Source organism: Piliocolobus tephrosceles, chromosome 15 (assembly GCF_002776525.5).
Source record: "Piliocolobus tephrosceles isolate RC106 chromosome 15, ASM277652v3, whole genome shotgun sequence".
In the NCBI taxonomy this organism is placed as follows: Eukaryota; Metazoa; Chordata; class Mammalia; order Primates; family Cercopithecidae; genus Piliocolobus; species Piliocolobus tephrosceles.
In genome coordinates, this window is record NC_045448.1 from 1,140,151 (window position 1) to 1,164,456 (window position 24,306).

At 47.9% G+C, this 24,306-nt stretch overlaps 1 protein-coding gene across 1 annotated transcript in view; it reads left to right on the forward strand.

The window, feature by feature from the left end:
* The window catches only part of SNTG2 (syntrophin gamma 2), a 374,015-nt gene that overhangs the window by 258,363 nt on the left and 91,346 nt on the right, over positions 1–24,306 (forward strand). The window contains exons 10-12 of the mRNA XM_023192643.1: positions 14,492–14,621; positions 17,348–17,386; positions 24,087–24,203. Of these exons, the coding sequence (XP_023048411.1) occupies positions 14,492–14,621; positions 17,348–17,386; positions 24,087–24,203 (286 nt within the window). The remainder of the gene's footprint in view (positions 1–14,491; positions 14,622–17,347; positions 17,387–24,086; positions 24,204–24,306) is intronic.

Genomic DNA, 24,306 nt, shown 5'->3' on the forward strand with positions numbered 1-24,306 from the left:
AGGGGAGGGGAGGGGAGGTGGAGAGGGAGAGGGAAAGGGAGGGAGTTAAGTAGTAAGGTAGGAAGAGACAAAACCCACAACTTAGGGATCTTTTTGCCCCACATCTACCATGTTTTTTTAAAACAGAATTAAATTATGTTTTGTGAGTTCAATAAAATTTCATGTGCTTTGTAGGCACTCACCTTATTTCAGAAGAAGAAGGCAGATGGGCTCTGTAGTAGTCATAATGGAAACAGACCTACTGCAGATAAGCAGATTTTGAAAAGTGATACTACAAGTCAGAATTATACTGTTAAATACTCTAATTTGTTTTGCAAAGGAGATTATCATGTTTAAATAGTCACACCAAAAAGAATCCTTTGGTGAATTTTCTGGAGTTCGTCCATCCCGAGAGCACAGCACTCGATGCTCTGAGCTCACGCATCCCGTACACACGGGGGTCCTTACCTGGGCTTCCAGGGAGACAGTGTTCTGGTGGCTGTGGCACCTCAGGAAAGGGGGCTTGTGATGGGATGTGGGAATGTGGGAAGGGCCAGGAGGTCAGGGCTGGCCCTGCACTGGGTGCCATCAGAGTGTGGGCTGTGTCGGCAGCGTCTGGTTTAATTGCTATCCAGGAGCATGAGACAGGAAGGGGCCAGAGCCAGGCCAGGCTTGTGGGGGCAGCAGCCCCTCCCTCAGACCAGCAGCCCGCCAGGGACCTGTGGGCCTTTGTGGCTGGATGGCATCTCCTGTGTCCCCTGCTCCTGCTCTGCCTTGCTCCCTCATGTCCCTGGAGAGCCCCGGTCTGAGGTTGATGATATGTGGGATCCTGTTTTTCAGAGGAGCCCCACAGCCCTGCTGGCTGCTAGCAGGTGGCAGAGGTGCTGTTTGTTTCTCATTACGCCATCTTCAAATTTTCTGAAAACTTTCTTTTGACGACAGAAGGTTAGAGTGTTCATGTTGATGGAAAGAGAATAATCCCATTCTACTTACGTCTCTACAAACGCCCAGTTCTCTGGCATGTGTCCTACCCTGATAAGGGCACAGGCCATGTGTTTAAGATCTAGAGGTCTCTAAGTCTTCTCAGAAGCCAGTGCTGCCTTCAACACCTGGCAATTCTGGTGGGGGTGTCTTCCGTGCTGCCCCACCCTGGGCCGCCCCTTCCACGGGCACACAGGTGAATCAGGGTGTCCTGTGAGCACCACAGAGAGCTGCCCCGAGGCACCCGTGGACCCGCTGCTGAGCTGATCAGTGACTACATAATATAGCTTTCCTGAGTTTGCTCTGATAGAGAACAAGGGCTGCTGATTTACGGAGGCAGCTTGACACCCCTCCCCATCCAACAGATGTGTGGAGCAGCTCTGAGTTGCCTTCTCTGGGTGGAACTGCATCCGCTCCTTCTCTCCTAGGAATTCAGAATCATTCTTGAGAAATCGTTCTGCATCTGCGTCATTCTCCCGGCTCACTTCTCGAGGCTCCATTACGCTTCCTCGGGGGGAGTGGTCCCCACCGCACTGTGTGATGGGCTTCTGAGATGCCCTGGGTGCTCCTCTGTCTCTGTCTCTCTCTCTGCCTCTCCTGGTCCCTCTCTGTCTGTCCCTGTCTCTGTCTCTCGCTGTCTCTGTCTCTGTGTCACTGTCTGTCTCTGTCTGTGCCTCTCTCTGCCCCTCCCTCTGTCCCTCTCTGTCTCTGTCTCTTTTTGTCTCTGCCTCTCTTTGTCCCTCTCTCTGTCTCTACCTCTGTCTGTTCCTCTTGGTCTCTGTTTTTGTCTCTGCCTGCCTCTGTCTCTGTCTCTCTGTCTCTCTCTCTGTTTCTCACTGTCTCTGTCTGTCTCTGCCTGTCTCTGTCTTTCTGTCTCTGCTTTTCTCCCTCTGCAGTCTCTCAGTCGAGTATCCTTTCATTTCCGAGGATTATCCGTTTTATTTTCATTTTGACTGTAAGGGATTAGTGCCCTGTCTATGAAAAGATACTGCGAAGTCTCCGCTCGGGGACATTAAGATCTTTTCTTTGTATCTAAGCAGGATAAATTCATAACAAGTTGTCCGCTTTAAACATTAATTTGATTTTTCTTTCCTTTGTGTGTGGAGATTTAATAGGCTCTCAGGGTTTGTGATGAAAATGAACAGGAAGGGCTTTTTAAGCTGGAGGTGCTGAATCGCTGTAGATGAAAGCAGTGCGGTGACGGAGGGCGTCTGCCTGCCCTGCCTGCTGCCCCGGCGCCGATCTTTTGTCTCTGCCAACTGTGTCCAGTTCCTCGGCGCCTCCTGGGATCCCTGTGCTCCTAGCCCCATGACCACAGCTGTGGCCAGAGTCGTTTTACCATGAACCCCTCACCTCGATTTCCCAGCACCCTCCCCATTACAACTAAACATGAGCCGAAGTCCCTGAGTTTTCCTGCTGCTGAAAGGGGAGAACTATCTGTGGCATCATTCGCATTAATCCCCAAGCATGGGGGAACCAGGCGTGTCCGGCAGAGTGGATGGAGAAGGTTTTAGAGGCACGAGATCTTCAGGGTGTCCATGACCTCAGCACACTAACCTGGCTCTGAAGGCCTCGTTTTAGTCAGTGTGGGCGGCCGCAGCCCAGTTCCACAGATGGGTGGCCTTACGCAGCACACAGGTGGGTGGCCTTAGGCAGCACAGAGGTGGGTGGCCTCACGCAGCACACAGGTGGGTGGCCTCACGCAGCAGGCATGCGTCCCTTGAGCTCTGGAGGCTGCAGCCCAGTTCCACAGATGGGTGGCCTTGGGGGCTAGGATTTCAACACTGAACATTTGGGGAGCCACATTCAATCCACTGGGAATTTGACCCCAGACTTGGGGATGGGAGTTGCTAGGGATACCCCATTTTTAGGAATTAGGCCAAACTTTTCCATTACTATGGAAGTCACGCTCTTCAAAAACTGGGTTTAATTTCATTTTTTCTTCTATCTGTGCCTCTGCCTGGAGCACAGTCCTGGGGATGCCACCTGACCCTTGACCTTTGACCTGGCTTCCCAGCCTCCTCATCCCCCTCTCACCTCCTCTGCTCCTCTCCCCTCCTGTTACCTGCTCTGTGCTTACCCCAGAGACCAAACTTGCCTATGCTCTGCCTCCCAGACCCCTCACCCGGAGTGTTCCAGGGCCCCTCCGATGCCACGTGCCCAGCGTGGGAGGAGGAAGTACAGACGGAACCCTCAGCGGCATGTGCAGAACACATTCCATGTTCCCCTCACCTCATACTCAGCCTTATCTGGGAAAGCAAAAATATTCTCCTGGTTGAATTGTTTCCTGGCATAGAGATTTTTATGTTTACCTAGACTGGGTCCAGTCTCCAAGCCTTGGCTGGGTGTTCCGAGTCGGCAGCTCGCCTCGCTCCACAGCTCATTTCAGACCAACGTTTCTATCCCAGGAAAAAGAATGGAAGCCGTGATAACTGAGGTGGCAAGAACGGTTACATTCCTGGAGTTCACGGATCCCCTCCAGCAGGTGCAGTTGTATTTAACACCTCAGCAAATACATAGGAAAAATGCAGCGTTAGGCAGGAAAACATTGAGCTGTGTAAGCCGTGGCCATTCACGTGGCTTTAAGAACTGAGGTGTGAATCAGAGACGGAGTTCCTTATAAAGCTCACTTGTGTGTGTGTGTCCCTGCCTTTACCGCTTCTGGCCTTATGAGTCACCTTGGGAAAATTGGTTTATCTACATCAGCCCCGATTTCTTCATCTTTAACATGATAACCACAGGACTTTCTTCATAGGATGATTGTGAGGGCTAAAACCACTGCAGCATATGAAGTATTTACAGTGTTTATTACAAGGTGTGAATAAATGCCAGCTGGTTCTTTTTATCCTCGATATAAATGCAATTGTTCGTAATCTATGTATTTTCCTTCCTCATTTCTCCCAAAAGTATTAAATATTTAACTTTAAAGACTTATGTCAGAGTATGAAAAGAATCAGGATGCTTTTGTGAAAGGAGCCTAAGAATTCTTTGCACATCATTGACAGGTTATAAAATAAGCAGCAGAAAAGGAGAGACAGGAGGAGACGGCGGGGGGGAATTGTGCATCCTTGTGTCCGCTGCTCTCTTGAGAGTCGGCTTTTACTGCTTTTGGGCTCCCATGAAGTCCGTCGCTTACGGTCGGCAGGAAACATTGACGAGTGGCTCTCTGAGCCAGCGCTTCCGTCATTCCTGTGCACACTCAGTCCTGTGACCTCCCAGTGTGGGACGAAGCTCCACTCACGTCTGCGCTTTGGGGTGGAATGTAAGCACCGTCTGGACTAAGAAATCATTGCAGAGACGTTCACTGCCAAGGATCTGAATGAAGTGGAAAAGCGCAGACCCTCGGAGACGGTTCGTCCTGCTCTCGAGTGACACCACGTCTTTCTCGTCGTTGGCCCAGGAGTGCAGCCCCATGGTGCGTGCAGGTTAACACACCCAGGCATGGTGCAGTTTGTGGGCACACGGAGGCCCAGTAACACCAGCCGTGTATTCGGTGATCAGATTTTATGCAGGAAACATTTCTTGACCACCATTTAATACCACTTGCTACAGTGGAAAAAAGAAAAAAAAAACCTTGCTATGGAATATGTGATTAAATGAGAACTTTCAAAAGTGTATGAAAGTTGGAAACTAAGGCATTCTGGTGACCAACACCAAACTCTGCTGGTTTATAACCATTGATTTTGACTGCACGGGCCTTGAGAGAGCCTGTTAGGTTATTGTGAATTCAGAGGAAACCTGAGTGGCTATGTCATTAGAAAGTTGGATTTGGATGTTAAAATGAAGGTTGATCCCTGGAAGAGGACCTGGAGGACTGCTGAACACAATGTGTGCTTCTCAAAAACGGGATGATCACTTAGAATGTTCTCCATGTACACGGCGCCCTTTCTGCCAGTCACCCAGCTTCGCAGAAGTTAAATCAGAAGCGTAGGCAGCAGTGGGTGGGGCCACGCCACGCTCCGTCCCAGCACCAACTGGGAACACAGGTGGCGTTTCCACTGGAGTCACCCCATCAGTGTGGAGAGACACGCAGGGGCCCAGGGACTAAATCTCTGCTAGATGGAAGTGGAAGGCTTCGAGGCCATAGCAGTGACCTCCTGGGCACGGAGCCTGTGATACACCGAGGCTCCCACCGAGAGAAACCTGGGACCCAGCATGTAGAGGGCGCTCTTAGACTGAACTGAGACAAAAGTGGAGACCAAGCCGGCTTCTTATGTTCATTTTCTCAGCCGCAGGCAAAACCGCAAGTTCTCTTATGCAAAATAGTTATAGAAAACTCAATTTTGAGAGGTAGAAGTCTCAGGTTAGGACTTAGTCCCAGTAAATTTAGCCTCTAAGAATCTTTTAGACTGTTCTACTTTTATAGACAATAAATCTATGTGTGTTTCAAATTGATTGTATTTTGAATGTTTCACAGTAACTTCACTCATTATGTAAAGTGAACTTTTAAAATGTGTTTGTTTTTTCAAACATGAGGAATTCGAGCCCATAACCAAGCTCATTAACACACGTTACAGCACCTGTAACAGGCAGCTGCGTTTCTTCCCTGGACGGAAAGCAGGTGTCCTGCCCGCTGTCTGCCCGGAGAGGGGTGCGATGTGTAAGTGTCCTTGTACATTCAGCACCCCCAACTATGTATTTTAAATCAGTGTGTACATTTTTATAAAGAGTTATTTTATCATTACTGAAAGAGGTTCTTTGTTTTTTCCTAAGTTAATTCTGCATTTGCCCTTAACAACAAAACCAAACAAAACATACAAAATCTCTTCTAGTGATGATGAAATAGCTCTTGAACAAAAGCAAACAAAAAAATGCATTTCTTTCCAAGGAGGAATTGAGCACCTACTGTGTGCACTTTCCAAGGTAGGAAGGATTCTTACAGGAGTAACAGCCTGTCCAGCTGATGGCTGCTGTGCCGAGGCCACGGGTGGGTGGAGGACAGTCGGCCCCTCGCTGGTGTCCAGTGTCTGCTGCTGCAGGCGGGTGTTCTCTCCGGAAGCGGAGGAGCCACCCGTGTGACTCTAATCAACAGCCCATTGGTGTGGGAAGGAGGGTCATGGCAGACAGCCTTGGAGCTCCTCCGCTCAGGTGTGAATCCATTTCCCTGCCGTATCCACCCTGGAGTCCTGCAGCTTCCACACCAGCTCCTCAGGCCTGTTCGAGTGTGGGTCTGTGCAGCCACAGCTGGGGAAGCTGAGCTTCAGTCTCCACTGAAGTTAGGGCTTGAAGGTGGCACTGGCATGTTGTAATCAGCCTTGTGTCTGTCATCTGGTAGAATTAATTAATTCCTCTGAGACATGATTACATTTCACAGTAAACTTGTATAAAATATAAACAAGTTCTCTGGTGATTCTTCTGCTTGTACTGGTGCCGCTCTTAAAGTTCTGCTGGGTCTAAGCGAGGGCACTTGGCTGCATTCTGTGGCTCCAAACACTGCTCTGCTGGGCAGGTCGACCTCCATTCTAAAAACGAGGAAGACAGCCTGAGAGGCTGGCAGCCTCCCGCCCCGTGCAGGGGATGACACCCGTCCCGTGCAGGGGAAGACACACAGCACCCCGTGCAGGGGATGACACCTGCCCTGTGCAGGGTATGACACACAGCGCCTGCAGCATCCAGGCCTTTCTGTGTCTCGTGGCTGGGGTCTGAGTGCTGCACTGTGTGGGCTGAGTGCTGTACCGTGTCTCACATCTGAGCTAGGGCTTCTGTCATTCCTGTGCACACTCAGCCCTGTGACCTCCCAGCGTGGGACGAAGCTCCACTCACGCCTGCACTTTAGAGATGATGGCGGGTCCTTGTGGTCATGGACTGAGTTACCCATGTTCACATGTGTGCTTAAAATGTGGCCTTGACATTTATAAAATATGGTTCTCTTAGGATCAGAGAACACGGACTGCAAGGCCTGCTCTGGCCCTGATCCTTCCAGTCTCCAGCTGTGGGTCCCTGCTGTGTGGGGAGCGCCTCTCTCTCCCCCAGGCCTGCTTCAGCACAGCCGTGCAGCCCCTGGGAGACCCTCACCTCCACTCCCATGGTCCATGCCTGCATGCCCAGGCTCTTGCCCACCTGGGGGCCTGCTCTGGGCTTCCTTTTATCAACAAATCTCTGCATTTTCTCATGTTACCCAGAAATTACTTCTGTGTCCCGGGCCCTGAGCCACCTGGTTTTAGGAAGCTGTGGCCTAAGGGGACAGGAGCCGACTTTGGTGTTGGGTAAAAGCACACGGCTGCGGCTTCTGCTGCTCCATTCATTGTCAGGTATGCAGCCTCCACCCTGTTCCATTTCATAGTCCAGATAATTTTCACTCTGGATTCATGCAAGCTACCAGGATACAGGCATTCTGTTTAATGATGAGGTTTTATCCTTTGAAATGGAAAAAGAAAATGAAGATGAGTGAGTAAACTCAGGCAGGCTGTAGTGTTAGGATGGCCTGCCCGGTGTGTCAGACAGTTTTATAAACAGACAGCACTGGCAGCCAGGCCCAGAGGGATGGGCACGGGAAACTTGGATGTCTGGGGGCCGGGACTCAGGAGCAGTTTACAGAGAAGAAAAGGCCAACGCTGAAGCTGAGAGGATTAGGGGACAGTTGTGTGAGTGACGCCTTCACCTGGATGAAAAGCGAAGTCCCATCGTGATCACAGGTCACCCTCTGTCCTGCCCGCTGCTGGGGGTGCCCACCTGGGTGGGCGAGGCCAATTAGTTGGTCTCATTAGATCTCAGATAATGGAGAAGCAGCCCTGAGCCCCGGGATGCTGGTTGAGCTTCCCTGGAGTAAACGCAGATAACGATCCCGCCTTGTGGGCAGCGCAGCGCCCGGGTCCGCGGATCCCGCCTTACGGAGAGCGCAGCGCCCGGGTCCACGGATCCCGCCTTACGGAGAGCGCAGCGCCCGGGTCCACGGATCCCACCTTGTGGGCAGCGCAGCGCCGGGTCCACGGATCCCGCCTTACAGAGAGCACAGTGCCCGGGTCAACAGCGCGGGGGCCAGAGGTTCCCAAGCTTGGGCCCAGGCCCCACACTCAGCAGCTGTCCGGCCCGGCCTGCGGCACAAGCCCCCGCCACCGTCCTGCACCCTGGGCAGTTGAAATGACAGTGGCTCTTCCATAGGGTCACTGCGAGGGTGGAATAGATCCAAACGTAAGTTACTTAGGATAGAGCCTGGCACAAAGCCAGCTCGTAATGAGTGATGGCCTTTATTTAGTTCTCTGTTGTTGTTGCAGCTACTGCTGCCACTATCATATACAACCAGTTCTTATCATCAGGTGACTTGCCCGGCAGTGTGGGTGTGAAAAGCACAAGCCATTCAGTGCAGCACCGTGCCTCGCTGCAGATGGTCCCTGGTGGAGAGGAAAGTGATCATGGGGACACGCTGAATGTGCATACGACAGGCATGAGCTCATCCCTTCACCTCCCTCCTCCGTTTCCTTCTCATGGCCCAGTGGTGTGAGCCCATTGTCAGATGAGGGACCCCCACAACGTGGCTGAGATCCGGTGGAGTCAGTCCTACTAGCAGGCAGCAGGCAGAGGAGAGTGTAGACACCACCCTCCTGTGACAAACTCAGGTGCTGGAATCCTGCTGGGTCTTCTCAAACGTTTACTCACAAAGCAAACACTCGTGCGTGCCTACTGAGTGCCAGGGCTCTTAGTGCTGGCCGTGGTGGAGAGAACAAAGCGCAGGACGCCCACTCTGCTGAGGCCTGCAGCAAACACACCGGCTCGTGACGGCCCCACAGCAAGATGCGTGGACATGCGCGGCATCCATGCAGGCCGCCTCCTGTCCTTCCCATCCGCAGGGAGGCCTTCAGGGAGTCCCTGGACCGTGCGCTCCAGTGCCCCACTCACTGGCCTCGGCATGGCCTGCATGGATGGGGCCTCCTGCCTCTCCTGCTTCGGCAGCACTGCCCGGGGAAGTGAGGGGCTCAGAAGACCCAAGCCCTGTTCTCACGGGGTAATGGGAAGTGACAGAGAAGGGTGGGGAGGTGCCCTGTGAGACACCACAGGGGGGAAATTCTCTTTCTTGGACCTATTGAACTTTTCTTTGTCTAGAGTGAACACTTTATTTGTGGCCTGAATTTCTGGTAACAATGACTTTTTTTCCCCCACCCCGAGACAGCGTCTTAGTTGCCCAGGCCCGAGTGCAATGATGCAATCTCCGCTCACTCCAACCTCCGCCTCCTGGGTTCAAGGGATTCTCCTGCCTCAGCCTCCCAAGTAGCTGGGATTACAGGCGTGCACCACAACACCCAGCTATTTTTTTTTTTTTTGTATTTTTAATAGAGATGGGGTTTCACCACGTTGGTCCGGCTGGTCTCCAACTCCTGACCTCAGGTGATCCACCCGCCTTGGCCTCTCAAAGTGCTGGGATTACAGGCGGGAGCCACCGCGCTCAGCCCACAATGACTTTTTAATGAACAAGTTACTCCATTAAGTTCAGATGTTCCTGAACTTAAATTAGCCCTCTTTATTAATGTTTAATATGGAATATTTAGAAACGCCACTGCATGACAGGGAAGTAGAAAAAATATATTTTTCTAAATTGTACTAAAAATAATATACTACAGAGACAGTTTTGAAATAAAATATGTGAACTAAATTTCAAGATTTTTCAAATTCTGAAACATACACGTTATCTTTTTGTCTCATGAGTACTCATAATTTTCAGTCATGAGCTAAAATACACACACACACACACACACACACGCACGCACACTGTCCTTATTTTCCAAAGCATGAAGGCTTAAAGTTAAGTAAACAGACGTGTGTGCAATGCACACCTTTCCTCCCTGTTACCGCAGGCACAGAGGGAGGTGGTGGCCAGAGCCGATGGGGAGTGACAGGCTGTGGTGGTAATGAGGGCCACCAGCCATCATGTATGGATGAAAGCGTCCTTGGTTAAATTTTGTAAAGTCCAACGTATTTATTCTTTAAAAACCGGACAGCTTGCTAAAAAGGTGATTTACACGTTTTGACTTCCTTTCTCCAACACTGAAGCTTTGACAAGCAATTAAGAATTCTCAGTTTTTAGGGTCAAATTTTATAGTTACTGGAATCCCACAGCACAAGTGGAGCAGGAGGTTGGAAGAGTGGTCGTTGGTAGCAGACGTAGCAGGGGTCTCGGTTCGGGGCTTTAATAATAACTGATAATGCTCTATAATTGGTTTCTGCTGAAGCAGATGATTTGAAAAAGGGTCGAATTTGTTGAGGTGCGTTTTGTGACAGGAAGATTCCCAGCGGTTGGGCAGGATTCAGAGGCCTTTCTGGATGTGGACCTGAAGACTACAGCGAAGGCAGGCAGTGTGGCCGGACGTGTGAGAGCTGGGCTGTGGGGCTTTTCCCGGCAAGAGCCACAGGGTGCAGGGTTGGGGTGCAGGGTTGGGGTTGAGGCCGGCACTGAGCCCACAGTCAGGAGCGCAGGAAGAACGGCCCAAAGAGACTGGATGTCCTCCACAAGAGGTGCAGACCTGAGCACGTAACTTCAGTTCCTTAATGTCCTAATATATGAAGACGTGTGCTTTGAACTTTATTGGAATAAATGTATTTCTCTAGCCAAAAACTGTGATTCAATTCACTTCCTAGAGCATAAAACTCTATTTTCAGTTTTCTCTTTGGAATTCAAAAATTCTCTAAGGGCACGAGGAAACCCTGGGAGGAGGGTAGACTTTTCAAAAGTGCTAACACAGTCAGTTCCTGGCTTCCCCAAGGATGGTGAGTGTCGGAGCTGGCTTGGTTTCTTCTTGGGGAACCCCGGGGCACCAAGCACTGCCTTTGCTTGGTGTGGCTTTGCTTACGGCAGCTTCCTACAGTCTCACGCATGGCCATCAAAGAGCATGTTAGCTGCTGAGCAGATGCTCTGTGAATTTCAGCTCTGACAATGACCTTGACCACACGAACACCATCCTGGGCAGGTAGAGAGGCCAGGTTCCATCTGTGAGCCACGGAGGAAACTCAGAGGAAACAAAGGCCCAGAAATGCCCTGGAAGAAGCGGCTGCTGATCTCGCATCCAGACTTGCCTGAAAGCAGATTGCGTAACTTACACCAGTTACATGGCTTCTATAACAATAAACCAAACAGTGAACCAACGATAAGCCAAGCTGTGACCTTCCTTTCCCTGTTTTATTAACATGTTAGTATCTGCCATCAGCATTATTGTCAACAGCTTTCACAGCTTCTGTTCATTTGATTTTAATTTTTATTGCTTTCTTTGACAAAGTACAGACCAAATAATGTTTATGTGGTACTTATGGGCTTACAAATAACTTTGTTTAGGTTATTCCATTTGTTTCTCTCAGTATTTCTATTTTATGGTAGAGTTGGCATTTGAAGCCCATCGTAAGGACAAGGAGAGCCCAGCTCAGAGGTGAGATGTCCAGCCTGCCTCATGTAGCTACGGCACAAACATGCCTGGACTGCAGACGCCTCCCTTTCCATTGCAGGTCACAGCCGTCTGCCCCTCGTGCGAGGCCGTGAGCCTCTGGGGCTCCACGTGCATTCACTGCCTCGGGGGCAAAGCTGATGATCTTTCTCAAGACCACAGCAAGATGAAGGGTCCTTCATGGAGCCTAGGCCCACCGTCTCTACCTCACGTCTTATTCCTGCTGCATGAATGACGGTGTAAACATCTGAAGGCAGAGTTAGGACTCGGGCCTCAGACTCCTCACCACTGACTATGGGGATGACCACAGTACTGACCCTGTTGAGAGCGCTCAGTGTTCAGTCCTCCATGCATTTGGTGCATACGTCACCAACCCTGAGAATCAGGAAACGCCAACGCCCCGAGGTTACACTGTTGTTAGCACATGTGAGCTGGAGCTAAGCAGTGACCACGAGTGTCCTTCACACGCCCAACCAGGCGTCCCCGATTCATGAGAGGGGGCGCCCCTGCCCCACGCTGTCCCGGGGTCCCTGCAGGCCCCACCAGGCATCCCCGATTCATGAGAGGGGGGCGCCCCTGCCCCACGCTGCCCTGGGGTCCCTGCAGGCCCCACCCCAGACCAGCTAGCTCCAGGCAGAGCTGCCCCTGGCCCACACTGGCACCACCTCCTGTTGCTCCTCAGGCCTTTGGAGAAAAACAGGCTCTCCTGAAAGAATAAAAGTTTGGAGCTCTGAGATGGGGAAAATTGGAGGGGGGGACACAGGAACTTTTGAAGAGTCTTCTAAAGTCTGTTTTTGGTCTGAGGGTTGGTTGGCCAAGGGTACTGAATACATGACTGTTTATGGAGGTGTTCACTGGTGAGTTGTGTGCGCGCGTGTGTGTGTGCGTGTGTGTGTGTGTGTGTGTGTGTGCTGTAGCTCAGTGTAAAATGTGCCAGAAAATAACAGTCTCTGCCCTCTTCATGTGGGGAGCCAGGGAACTTCGCTGTTGTCCTCAGTCACCTGCTTGACCCAGCCATTTATTTACCACTAGATGAAGGTCAGCCTTGTTTCGTGTATGTCACACCGGTTAACATGAACACACGAGAAATGATGGCGACCAGCCCATTTGTAGTCAGCACTTATTTAATAAGAATTAATGGATACTTGGACAAAAGTATGGATATAAGTCTGTCGATATTTAATAAGCACCTAATTCACGTGGAATATTACACGATGTGCCTAAAATAGTCTCCCAGCATTTTAAAGTGTAAAGATTAATTTATTATAGCAGACACCCAGGACCAAAGGCCCCAAGGGAAGCGATGGACCCTGAGGGACAGGTGCTCACCAGGAAGACCAGGAAAAGAGATCAGACAGGGCTGTGCGAAGGTGGAGGCGGAGCTGCCTGCCCTCCCCACGCAGGGGACCTGCTTTCTCCGGCCTCTTCCCCTCTCCAGCTCCACTCAGTCACCTCCACCTTCACCTCTGTCCTCCTGCAAAGTCAGGAGTATCTTGTTCATCACCATCAGGCAGAATATCAGCTACAAGTAGATAAACCTCACATTCTGATTCAAGAAACACTAATTAGGATGAGAATGTCCCCTAGACAGGGATGTCTGCTTTTAAAAAGAATGATTTTTAAAATAACAAACTCTGGTCTGATAGATTTGGCTCAAAAATATGCAGAACTAGGCCGGGCGCGGTGGCTCAAGCCTGTAATCCCAGCACTTTGGGAGGCCGAGACGGGCGGATCATGAGGTCAGGAGATCGAGACCATCCTGGCCAACACGGTGAAACCCCGTCTCTACTAAAAAATACAAAAAAAAACTAGCTGGGCGAGGTGGCGGGCGCCTGTAGTCCCAGCTACTCGGGAGGCTGAGGCAGGAGAATGGCGTAAACCCGGGAGGCGGAGCTTGCAGTGAGCTGAGATCCGGCCACTGCACTCCAGCCTGGGCGACAGAACGAGACTCCGTCTCAAAAAAAAAAAAAAAAAAAAAAAAAAATATGCAGAACTGTGTTATACCATCTCTGTTTCCTACCCCTTCTCCTACACACCCCCCCCCGCCTAAGAAAGCAGCAATGACACTCACATTTGAAAGATTATTAAAGCATAACTCAGTGAAGACTTGTTTTTTTAACAAAATATGTTTGTTTTGTTCTGTATTTTATCTTCAGTTAGCGGCTTGAGACCATGGAGGTATTATGGGTCATATAAATTAATATGTATTGTTTTCTTCTTTTTCTTTCTTTTTTTAAGATAGGGTCTCACTCTGTTGCCCATGCTGGGGTGCAGTGGCATGATCTCGGCTCACTGCAAGCTCTGCCTCCCGGGTTCAGGAGATTCTCCTGCTGCAGCCTCCCAAGTAGCTGGGACGACAGGTGTGTGCCACCGTGCCCAGCTAATTTTTGTATTTTTGGTAAAGATGGGATTTCACCATCTTGGCCAGGCTGATCTTGAACTCCTGACCTCAAGGGATCCTCCCACCTCAGTCTTCCAAAGTCCTGTGATTATAGGCTTGAGCCACTGCGCCCAGGCAATATGCACTATTTTCTTAAGAAAAAGTCTACAAAAGTGTACATGACATTTCTCTTTTGCAAATAGGTATATGTAAAGTATGCTTTTAAAAGATGTTGCATGACAGGGATGAACTACTGAATTTGAGACAGTTGGTTTGTTGTCGTTAATACTTGGCCATGATTGGGTTCTCAGCAAGTGGAGTGTCGTGGAGCAATGGAAAGGGAACCGGCCTCTCCCGAAGCTCCCCTGTCAATCAGAAGCGCACACGTGGTCCTAGAGAAGGGTGGATGCTGAGTGCGGAGGGTGCCTGGGCTGCTGCAGCCTCACCCCATCAGGAGCTTTAAGTGCTCCATCCAAAGAGTCTTTGAAATAATAACGAGTAAGAATCTTGCAGACAATAACTCCAAAATTTCTGGAGCACTGTTCTTCCCCTGACAATTGCTTTTCATGTTTCATCGAATTAGAAGTAGCTCCTGTTACCAAGGGAATTCGGGGTTTGGCCTTGGTCTCAGCGGGCCTGCTGACCATACGAGGTGCCTGAGGAAGGGGTGCAGTTGCCCCATGTCTGGGGTCCAGGGTAGACCCCTGCATCAGCCTTGAAGCTCACGGAGGCAGGCCTGCGCCCCTCGCTGCAGGGCCTCCTGGACAGCTCTCTCCCCCCGCAGGTGGAACGCGTTCGAGGTCCTCGCCCTGGATGGAGTCAGCTCTGGGATCCTCCAGTTTTACACGGCCCAGGATGGCGCCGACTGGCTGCGGGCGGTCTCAGCCAACATCAGGGAGCTGACCCTTCAGAACGTGAGCACACGGTGTTTCTCAGTCTGCTGATGCTCATTTGTGCATGAAAAATAATTGAGACATCATATTTTTGATGATTTATGATTAACCCTAAACAAAATCATGTACTTGTTTCAATGTGTCAAATCCCTGACTATAAACATTAAAAATCAAGCCAGCAGAATGTTTCCAAGTCAAAGAGTGTGGCTACGTCTGACAGCTGGGAATTTCCCACCTGGTTTTATCTTCCTCTTCCCCTCTGTCTGCGTCTGTGTCTCCCTCCCTTCCTCTCTCTTTGTCTCCACACACACATACAGAAATCGTTATGTGTCATAATTTTATATTTTACCAAATGCATTGGTACAATGTGACATTTTGAGTTGGGGAAACCTAATTGGGTTAAAAGTATAATTCCCCCAAACATTATGAAGATTTAGAAAAAGGCATAATTGAGCAAAAACATTACTTCTCAAATCTGTGCTGCAGTCCCCCAGAAAAGAAAAAATGTTCTATGTCTTTAAGTAATGTGTTTGATAATAAAAGTCAACAGGACATTTTAAATATTAAAGAAATGAAAAGAGATGGTGTGGGAGCAAAGACTCGATGACGTGGGAGTTGCCTTGAGTGGTGGGTGTCTGGATACAGACATGGAGCCATAGCCGCAGGCCTGGAGACTGTGGCAGGACAGGCCCTGCCTGGAGGGGGCCCTGGACTGACCTTACTGTTCTTGCTCCCTCCCAGCTGACTTGCCCTGTAATTGCACTTTGATCTCTGCTCTGTTCCGGCGTAGCCTGGAGGCTGCAGAGACTGGGTTCAGCTTGCAGACCGGCCAGGCGCGGCCCACCCTGCAGCCCTGCAGAGGCACCCGCCCTGCCCCTGCCCTGCCTTTCCCTACCCACCAGCCCACATCTCCTTTGCAACCTCGCTTCTTCCTGTGGCTGCTAAACAGAAGTTAACCTGTCACTGGGGGAAGCAGTAATGTGTGAGATTTCTCCCGTAAAGACCTCAGGGGCGTCCTTTCTGCAACCATAGAAGGAAGTACCAGAATCTTCCTAATATAGTAATTTTCAGACGCGGCACTTTAAATTCCAAAGTTATCTGAACAAATGGAAAGGGAAGAAAGGATGGTCTTGACTCATATTTGCAGAAATGCTTGTGACAAGGAGCGCCCTTCAGTTCTGTGTCATTTCACACATCACCCCTTGTAAGCAGGGCAGAGAAGTCAGACACCCCAACACTTTAGAATGGAAATGTGGACTCTGAGCCACCTCCAGGCTGTGTGGCTGTGTGGCTGTGTGACAGTGGGCTGTGTGGCTGTGGGCTGTGTGGCTGTGTGGCTGTGGGCTGTGGGCTGTGTGTGTGGCTGTGTGACTGTGGGCTGTGTGGCTATGTGACAGTGGGCTGTGTGGCTGTGTGGCTGTGGGCTGTGTGGCTGTGTGGCTGTGGGCTGTGTGACTGTGTGTGTGGCTGTGGGCTGTGTGGCTGTGTGACAGTGAGCTGTGTGGCTGTGGGCTGTGGGCTGTGTGACTGTGTGTGTGGCTGTGGGCTGTGTGGCTGTGTGTGTGGCTGTGTGGCTGTGTGGCTGTGGGCTGTGTGGCTGTGGGCTGTGTGGCTGTGTGACAGTGGGCTGTGTGGCTGTGGGCTGTGTGACAGTGGGCTGTGGGCTGTGTGGCTATGTGACTGTAGGCTGTGTGACTGTGGGCTGTGTGACTGTGGGCTGTGTGGCTGTGTGACTGTGGGCTGTGTGGCTGTGGGCTGTGTGGCTGTGTGACAGTGGGCTGTGTGGCTGTGTGGCTATGTGACAGTGGGCTGTGTGGCTGTGTGACAGTGGGCTGTGTGGCTGTGTGGTTGTGGGCTGTGTGGCTGTGTGACAGTGGGCTGTGTGGCTGTGTGACTGGGCTGTGTGGCTATGTGACAGTGGGCTGTGTGGCTGTGGGCTGTGTGGCTGTGTGGCTGTGGGCTGTGTGACAGTGGGCTGTGTGGCTGTGTGACTGGGCTGTGTGGCTATGTGACAGTGGGCTGTGTGGCTGTGGGCTGTGTGGCTGTGGGCTGTATGGCTATGGGCTGTGTGGCTGTGTGGCTGTGTGACAGTGGGGCTGTGTGGCTGTGTGACAGTGGGCTGTGTGGCTGTGTGACTGGGCTGTGTGGCTATGTGACAGTGGGCTGTGTGGCTGTGGGCTGTGTGGCTGTGTGACTGGGCTGTGTGGCTGTGTGACTGTGGGCTGTGTGGCTGTGTGTGTGGCTGTGTGGCTGTGTGTGTGGCTGTGTGGCTGTGTGTGTGGCTGTGGGCTGTGGGAGTGTTATGATTCTGCACCTCCGCTTCCTCGTTAGTAAAATTTTGGAAAACAACATCTACCTCCAAAGGTCATTGGGTGAACTAAATAACAGAAAGATTATCAACTGTGATAACCATAATTACCATCACAGTAATACTGACTGTCAGAAGGTTATGTAGAGCAGAAATCATTTCCTCACTTTTCTCAGATATTGGAATTTAAGCACCTGCTCTCCCATAACTTCACTCACATAAATACTGATATTTGAAAAAGAGGAATTGAAGTCTGCTAGTTTTTTTCTACTGCTGCCATGCTTGTGTTGACTCTGGCTAGGTTTTCAGATAGGAAATGTGTCATTAAAGAAGCCTGTTTCCCAGGACAGACTGTGGCTGGTGACTTCCAGCTGTCACTCAGGTGAGCCGTCCTGGTGTTGGTGGCTGGGGCGCTGACTCTTCTGCCTTCTCTCCACAGATGAAAATGGCGAACAAATGCTGCTCTCCTTCCAACCAGGTAGGGTTTGTGTTTTCTGCCTCATGATGAAACACATCTCAAAAAGCAGTCTCTTTGGTTGTTTGAAATTTGATTTGGAAATGTTGATAGGAAAACGTTAGCACATTTCAGACTGCATTTTGTGGTCTCTGCCCTCCCTGTTAATTCTGTAAAACCGCTCTAGGGGTCTATGGGAATAGCATAGGTCATTCTGATCTCCTGTGTATGGATGATTTCTCCATTGGCAGTTAGGTTTTTTTGTAAGGAATCGTGATTTAAATGATGATTTAGATATGGTTGTTTAAACTGAGAAGGGCTTTGTAATGACACACCTGTGCAATTTGAAATTTTAAACATTATATTATTTTCTTAAATAAAATCCTTACTAGGAAAGCTTCACTCTCAGGAGGGCTTTGACCCAATGGGTGTTATTACCGGTGGATAGGATCCTGCCATCCCCAGATCCAGGCAGTTTGTTCACCTGGAGCCCAATGCCCTTAACGTTGTCCTGGATTTATGATGGCTACCTTTGTAGCCACCCTCAGGCCTGATTTTCTGCTCACTTCCCAGGTCTGTGAGTACTTAGGAAAACTCTATTGTAATCAAGCTGTTTGAATATCGGGCAAATCAGCTTTTAAGCCACTGTGTTATTCTTCTGTTTCCTTTATAATAAACTTATGGTTTAACTTGCAATGTAAGAGAGTATGTAACTTACAGTTCCTTCATTTTTGGTTATATCTCTTATGGGCTTAAAGAAGCATGCATCATAGCCTCAAGAAAACTGAGAAAAACATGTTCAGTTTGCTTTAAATAGCGCACAAAATAGTGCTTAGCAAGAATATTTGAATTCACGATGGAGGACTTGAGAAGAGCAGGTGTCCTGCCTATCAAATATTTACTAAAAGAATGGGAAAATAGGGCTGTGTTTTACATTAAACCTCTAGTCAACATTTCTACATTAGAAAAGAAACAGAATGAATAGTTCTTCTAAATCTTTTATCTCTTAATATTATTCTAAAGTTACCATCAGCTATTTTTGTTTACATAGCTATTTAATGATTATTTATATAAATTCTTCAAGTTAATGTAGGATTCGTTTCATATTCTTATACATAATTTCCCTACTATGTGTTTTTGTAACAGAAGTTCTGAAGCTTCTCCACAAAGTATGTATCTCTCTGTGGTTCACACAGGAAACACTTTATCTCCACCCTTTTATCGAGGCTGGTGGGACAGTGGGCCAAAGTTTTGCCATAGTCTCTACGAATAATTTACCATTTGATAGTGTATCTTATTCACCATTTGATATTGTGTCTTATTCACCATTTGATATTGTATCTTATTCACACACTCAAATTAGCAAAATGTCTCCTGAGATCCTCTTTGTGGCAAACCTGAGACTCTTCCGAGACCTTAGGAGGAGCCGCAGCTTCTGGTGTTTCTCAGTGTTGGCTGCAGCTTCTCTGTTTCTCAGTGTGTTTGCCATGAGGACAGCCACCCTCTCCTGGCCCCCAGAGGGGTTGTCGCCTTGCAGACAGATCCTTGATGCTAAGCGGCGATGCCCGCAGGTGGAGAGCGTGTGTGGGAATGGGCAGCGTTTACGGACTTGGCCTTTACGTGTTTCAGAGGACATGCCGACCTCCGTAGCTATTCTGGAATTACTTCTCATGTTGGAAAGAGCACTGCTCCGGAGAGGAAGGCATTTTCTTTTTACTTTGGAATTTAATCCTCCTTATCATCGACTCACAAGAGATGATGAAATAATAGTTCAGAGAAACAAAAACCTGTAGGGAGCACATCTGGTGCGGAGCACGTTGAAGGACCGTCTGTCTCCAGACCTCAGAGGCAGTGGGCGGCCTTGTTTTTGCTTCATCTCGGTGAAATTCTACCACACGTTAAACCTCGTGTATTTCACATCCATCTGGGTGGCCTTGTTTGACAAAGCAAAAAGCCAAAGGCAGACGCTGGACCTGACCAAACCCTTATCTGGTGGTGTAATTTTAACCAATTCACTCCAGAGGCTTCATTTCTTTATCCGTAATATAAGAAAGTTGTACCGGGTGATTTAAGGTCCTTTTTACAACCTTAAATGTTCTATACAACTCTGAATTTACTTAGCGGCTTGGAGTAGCTTATTTGGAAATTAAGTTTAGAACTGAGCTTCACTGTGTAGGATGATGAAGAACTAGCCCTGCTATATCCGAATGCACTTTTGGTGAAGGATGGTTTCACGTTTTCTCCAAAAGTGGTGTGTGTTGTACAAATGTTAGGAGTTTGCATTTAAGACGTTAGGCCCTTTAAAACAGAAAGAAAATTTCTTCTCACTCTGAACAATTCATTCTTGATTTTGGTATTTAATAAATAATTGTAAGATAATTGTTAATGTGAAAAATTGCGAATTTTATGTGAAAGAATTTTTGTGAAAAGATAAAGGCATTTAACAACCAGTGAAATTGGCAAACAAAAACACATGAAAAACAGAATTAGGAGAATCTACAAAAAGCATAATATATGCAGTTTTAGACTCTCATATCTGGTATAAAAAATAACTAAACAATTTATCACACAAACCAGAGCACTTTTGTCTGGGACGAAGACTAACCTGAAAACCATACCAAGATAACTGCAGACAAACACATGCCCACCCCCCCAGATAGCAAGCAGCCCTATTTCTTTCCAAATTAAACTTATTTTTGAATAACCTGAATTTTAATTTACATAGATATTGATGCTTTAATCACCAAATCACCCCGACCCCCTGCAGACAACCCTAAATAACACAGGTAACTCTGGCTTTTTCTAGCTCAAGGAAAAGACCAGCTGCATGTTACCATCTGGTGGATGTTTGATTATCTTGACTGATCAGGTGAAAAGAAAAGGACTTTCTTATAGAAATGGTATCAGAAAAGATAAAAGATATATTTCTTTATTAGAATGGTTATGACATCTTAATTTTATTAAGGTGGTACAATCAGGGAGATGTTTCTAAAGGTGTAATACACACTTCTTGGAACGTGTAATTAGAAAATTCATAATGTAGAAGATAAAATAAGCTTTGCTTAAAATTATTTATGAACTGCATATACCCAAGAAAGATTCAGAACGCATCCGATGTTTCCAACACTAGCAAAGCTGTAACGTATTTCTTCGCTAAATCTAGCATAATTCAATTACATGTGTGATTTAATTAAGCTCACATTCAACTAACAGATATTTCAGATTACTGGCAGTCTATTATTGCCATCTTGGGCTCTTTATTCACTCCTTAATACATAACTCTCCTTGAACTTTGTGCCAAACACTGTGTCAAGCAGATACAGAAAAGAAGAAGAGCCCAATACTGTCCCAGCCCAGGGGGAAGAAAGAGCAGCCCTGGGGAAGGAAGTTGGTTGTGCAGCTCACGGAGCCTCCCAGGTCTGGGTGCTCGGATTCCAGCTGGTACCTGCAGCTCCTCGGAAACGGAGTAATTCTACTGAATCTGAATTAGACGGTAATTCCACCGCGTGATCAAGCTCTCCTCCTAAAAGAAGGCTTGCTGCTGCCATGCTAGAAAAAGAATCCCAAGTTCTCTATTTTCACCAAGATTCAAGAATGCATACTTCCAACTTACTCTCCCTTGATGTACCTGTAATGTAAATCAATCTCTCACCCATCTGTCCTCTGTATTTAGGTATTCCTGAGTGTTACAGCCCTGTTGTAGATTCAGTTCCTGCACATCAGTTTCCTGTTCACAGTTCATCCCTTGTGAAATCTAAATTGCAGTGTATGATTAAGTGTTTCGTGAACAGAAAGAGTAAGATCAGGGAAACTCAACAGTATGTGAACACATGACTTAAAATGAGGGAGCTGAGGCGGGCAGATCACGAGGCCAGGAGTTCAAGACCAGACTGGCCAACATGGTGAAACCCCGTCTCTACTAAAAATACAAAAATTAACCGGGCGTGGTGGTGCACACCTGCAATCCCAGCTACCTAGGAGGCTGAGGCAAGAGAATCACTTCAACCCTGGAGGCAGAGGTTGCAGTGAGCCAAGAGGGTGCCACTGCCCTCCAGCCTGGGCGACAAAGCAAGACTCCGGCCTGGGGCTGGGGTGGTGATGGGGAGGGCTGGGGAAATGAAGGAAGTAAAACCAGCAGAGTTTGTCTGCCCTACAGGCAAAAGAAAAATATCACTTTAAATCTCTCTACCCCGTGTGAATCTAATTAGGCTTTGACCCTTAGAATTTCTCATCAGAGGAAATATTTGTTTTATGAATGTTAAAGAATCTCAGACCACGTTGCCAGGGACCTGCAGAAGGGAATGTGCTCGCCATTCCCTCTTTTTTTATTTTGCTCTTTTTTCTGGATATGATTATTCTCTACCCCTCCTTCTTACTAACTCTGTGATTTGACGAGGATCTTGGTGTGACTCCTCGTAATAAATATGGGGTCAAACCAGACTTTTTGTGCTTGTTGCTGATTCTTAAAAGTTTGCAATAATTTAGGACTCAAGCAGCTTCCTACATTTTCTAGAAATTCTGGTTCCGCACTTTGATGCTAATCAATAAAAGAAAGGTCTTCCACTCAGCCATCCTGACAAATACAGTGAACTCGTTTTTGCCTGCTGCAATTATGCAGTGGCCAGCGGCTCCTGAAGATTTGGATTTGAAGATATGGTCATCATTGCTTGTGAAACCTGGCCTAATATGGCCTCCTCAAGGCTTTAGCAATGCACTCAAGTGCGCGTAAGATGACCTGGGCAGCTGCTCAGGGCCGTGTGCCTAGTCTTCCTGGAATGTGAACTCTTTTCGTGCTGAACAAACTGCCCACATAATATTCTTTTCATGACCGTGTGGAAGCCTCCGTGTTTGCAATTAGTTGTTTTTGGTAACTGTGCTTCAATGAATCCTATAATTGTTTTTATAGCAACTGTGATTCAATGAATCCTATCTTAAACTGTACAAATCACTGCACTCGTGCAGTAGCGAGTTGGAATTAATCACGCATTGAATTCACGTTAATTATGGAAACATCAAGCATCTGCTAAATTTGCTAGAAAAAAAATGCATTTTTAAATGGAGCTTTTTATGATTTACAGAGTATAAATGCTAGTGTTGTAATCAACAAAAATATGTGACCCAACCAGAGAAAAAAGGGAAAAAAATCTATTAGGTATTTTTAAATAATCTGCGTATTTGGCTTCAAATTCAGACACTGGAGGAGTAAATTACACATTAGTGGCTTTTCCAGGTGTGAATGTCCTCGGCCTCAGCCCCCAGCTAGTGCCTTACGAGGGGCGTCCTGTGGTGCACTGAAATTCCCACAGTTCTCACGTGAGATCTGTAATTCTATCCATTTCATGATGGAAAAAGAGAGCCTTGGCAATGTTAAATGTGCTTTGCTGGGGAGGGTCTCTGGGGAGATAAAGTCGTCCTGTGTTATCATCATATTAACACCACATCGATATGGCTCCTGAGCCTCCGTGGGACGTACGTATACCCCATTAGGAACTTGGAAGTTCATGATCCAGTGAAATATTTGGGTTACTTTTAAAAGCCTTGTAAATCCAGAACGGTCAAGAAAGACAACATTAAAACGTTTAACGCATTCGGTGATTCGTATTCAGCACTGGAAACCACGATGATGTTGGCTGTTCGGCTAATTTTCTTTCCCATTGCTAGAAATACTGTTCGTAGAACTCTGATTCTGTCGTCCAGCCTCTCGACGTCCCCGGAAGTCTCATCCACAGCTTAACAGTGAGACCCTCAGCGGTTTATCAAGCGATGACAGAACCAGACGCGCCCTCCGTGGATCCCGTGCTGGCGGTGACAGACTTCCCCAGGCGGCTCCAGCAGAGGGCGCCTCGCGGGTGCGTGGGGCTTGCACACTGGAGGGGTGTCCAGGTCCCAGCTGGTTCTCAGCTTGTCATAGCTCATCGGTCAGTGTCATTTGGTAAAGTGGTTGGGATCTCTGAGATAACTTATTTTTATTTTTCTATGTTTTTACCGCTAAGCATATGTTAATGGGCTTTCCTTGAAATAGCAGAGAAAATGAATTATAGTGAAATTACTCCTAGTACTCACTACAAAATATGTGTCACATTAAAATTTTAGATAACATGGATTTTTCTTCAATAATAGTTTGAATTCATGCACCGAATTCTTAAACTGGATTGCTATTTAAATGTTTTTGAATCATATTCTGATTTTTATAGTTTGGATTTTATATGGCTAAAAATATTCACTGCTCATTGTAAGAATCTAATATTTTTGCATTATTTCATTGTTGTTAAGAAGTTGAACCATAAAGGGAAACAATTATTTTTCCATATATGCCAACTACTATGTTCACTATAGGAATGAAACATGTAATTAGCTGTTTTTACTACCTCATAGAAAAATCTGAAATACTACCTTCTAATAGAATATAATTCAATACAGTCTTTCTAAAAGATAAATGAAACCAACAACTAAGGCAGCTGAGAAACCCATTCGCCAAAACTGAAAGTGCTCATATGTAAAACCGGGTTCAATGCAAAACTGAATTTTTAATTCAAGATGTGATTCATTCCTATTGTGTGAACTTGATTTGGGAACTTGGACATCTCCACGTTTCTCCCGTCTCGTGATTCTGGGTGTGTTGACCTGGTGGGAGCACGGCTTGCTCATGTGCTTAACTCTGCTCCTGTGACGTTATGCCCTCATTAAGGCTTGGTTTGTAATTTTCAAAGGTTTCCCTCTGCAGGTTGTGCATATGGGGTGGGTAAATGAGAAACTCCAAGGAGCCGACTCCTCTCAAACCTTCAGACCCAAGTTCCTGGCACTGAAGGGCCCGTCCTTCTACGTTTTCAGCACTCCTCCGGTAAGGATGCCTTTGACACTCCGCAGGGAGGGGCTGCCGGGAGGGGGAAAGCCGAGTCTGGTGTTTGGAAGAGGGGGCTGCAGGGAGGGCTGTTCCTGTAGCA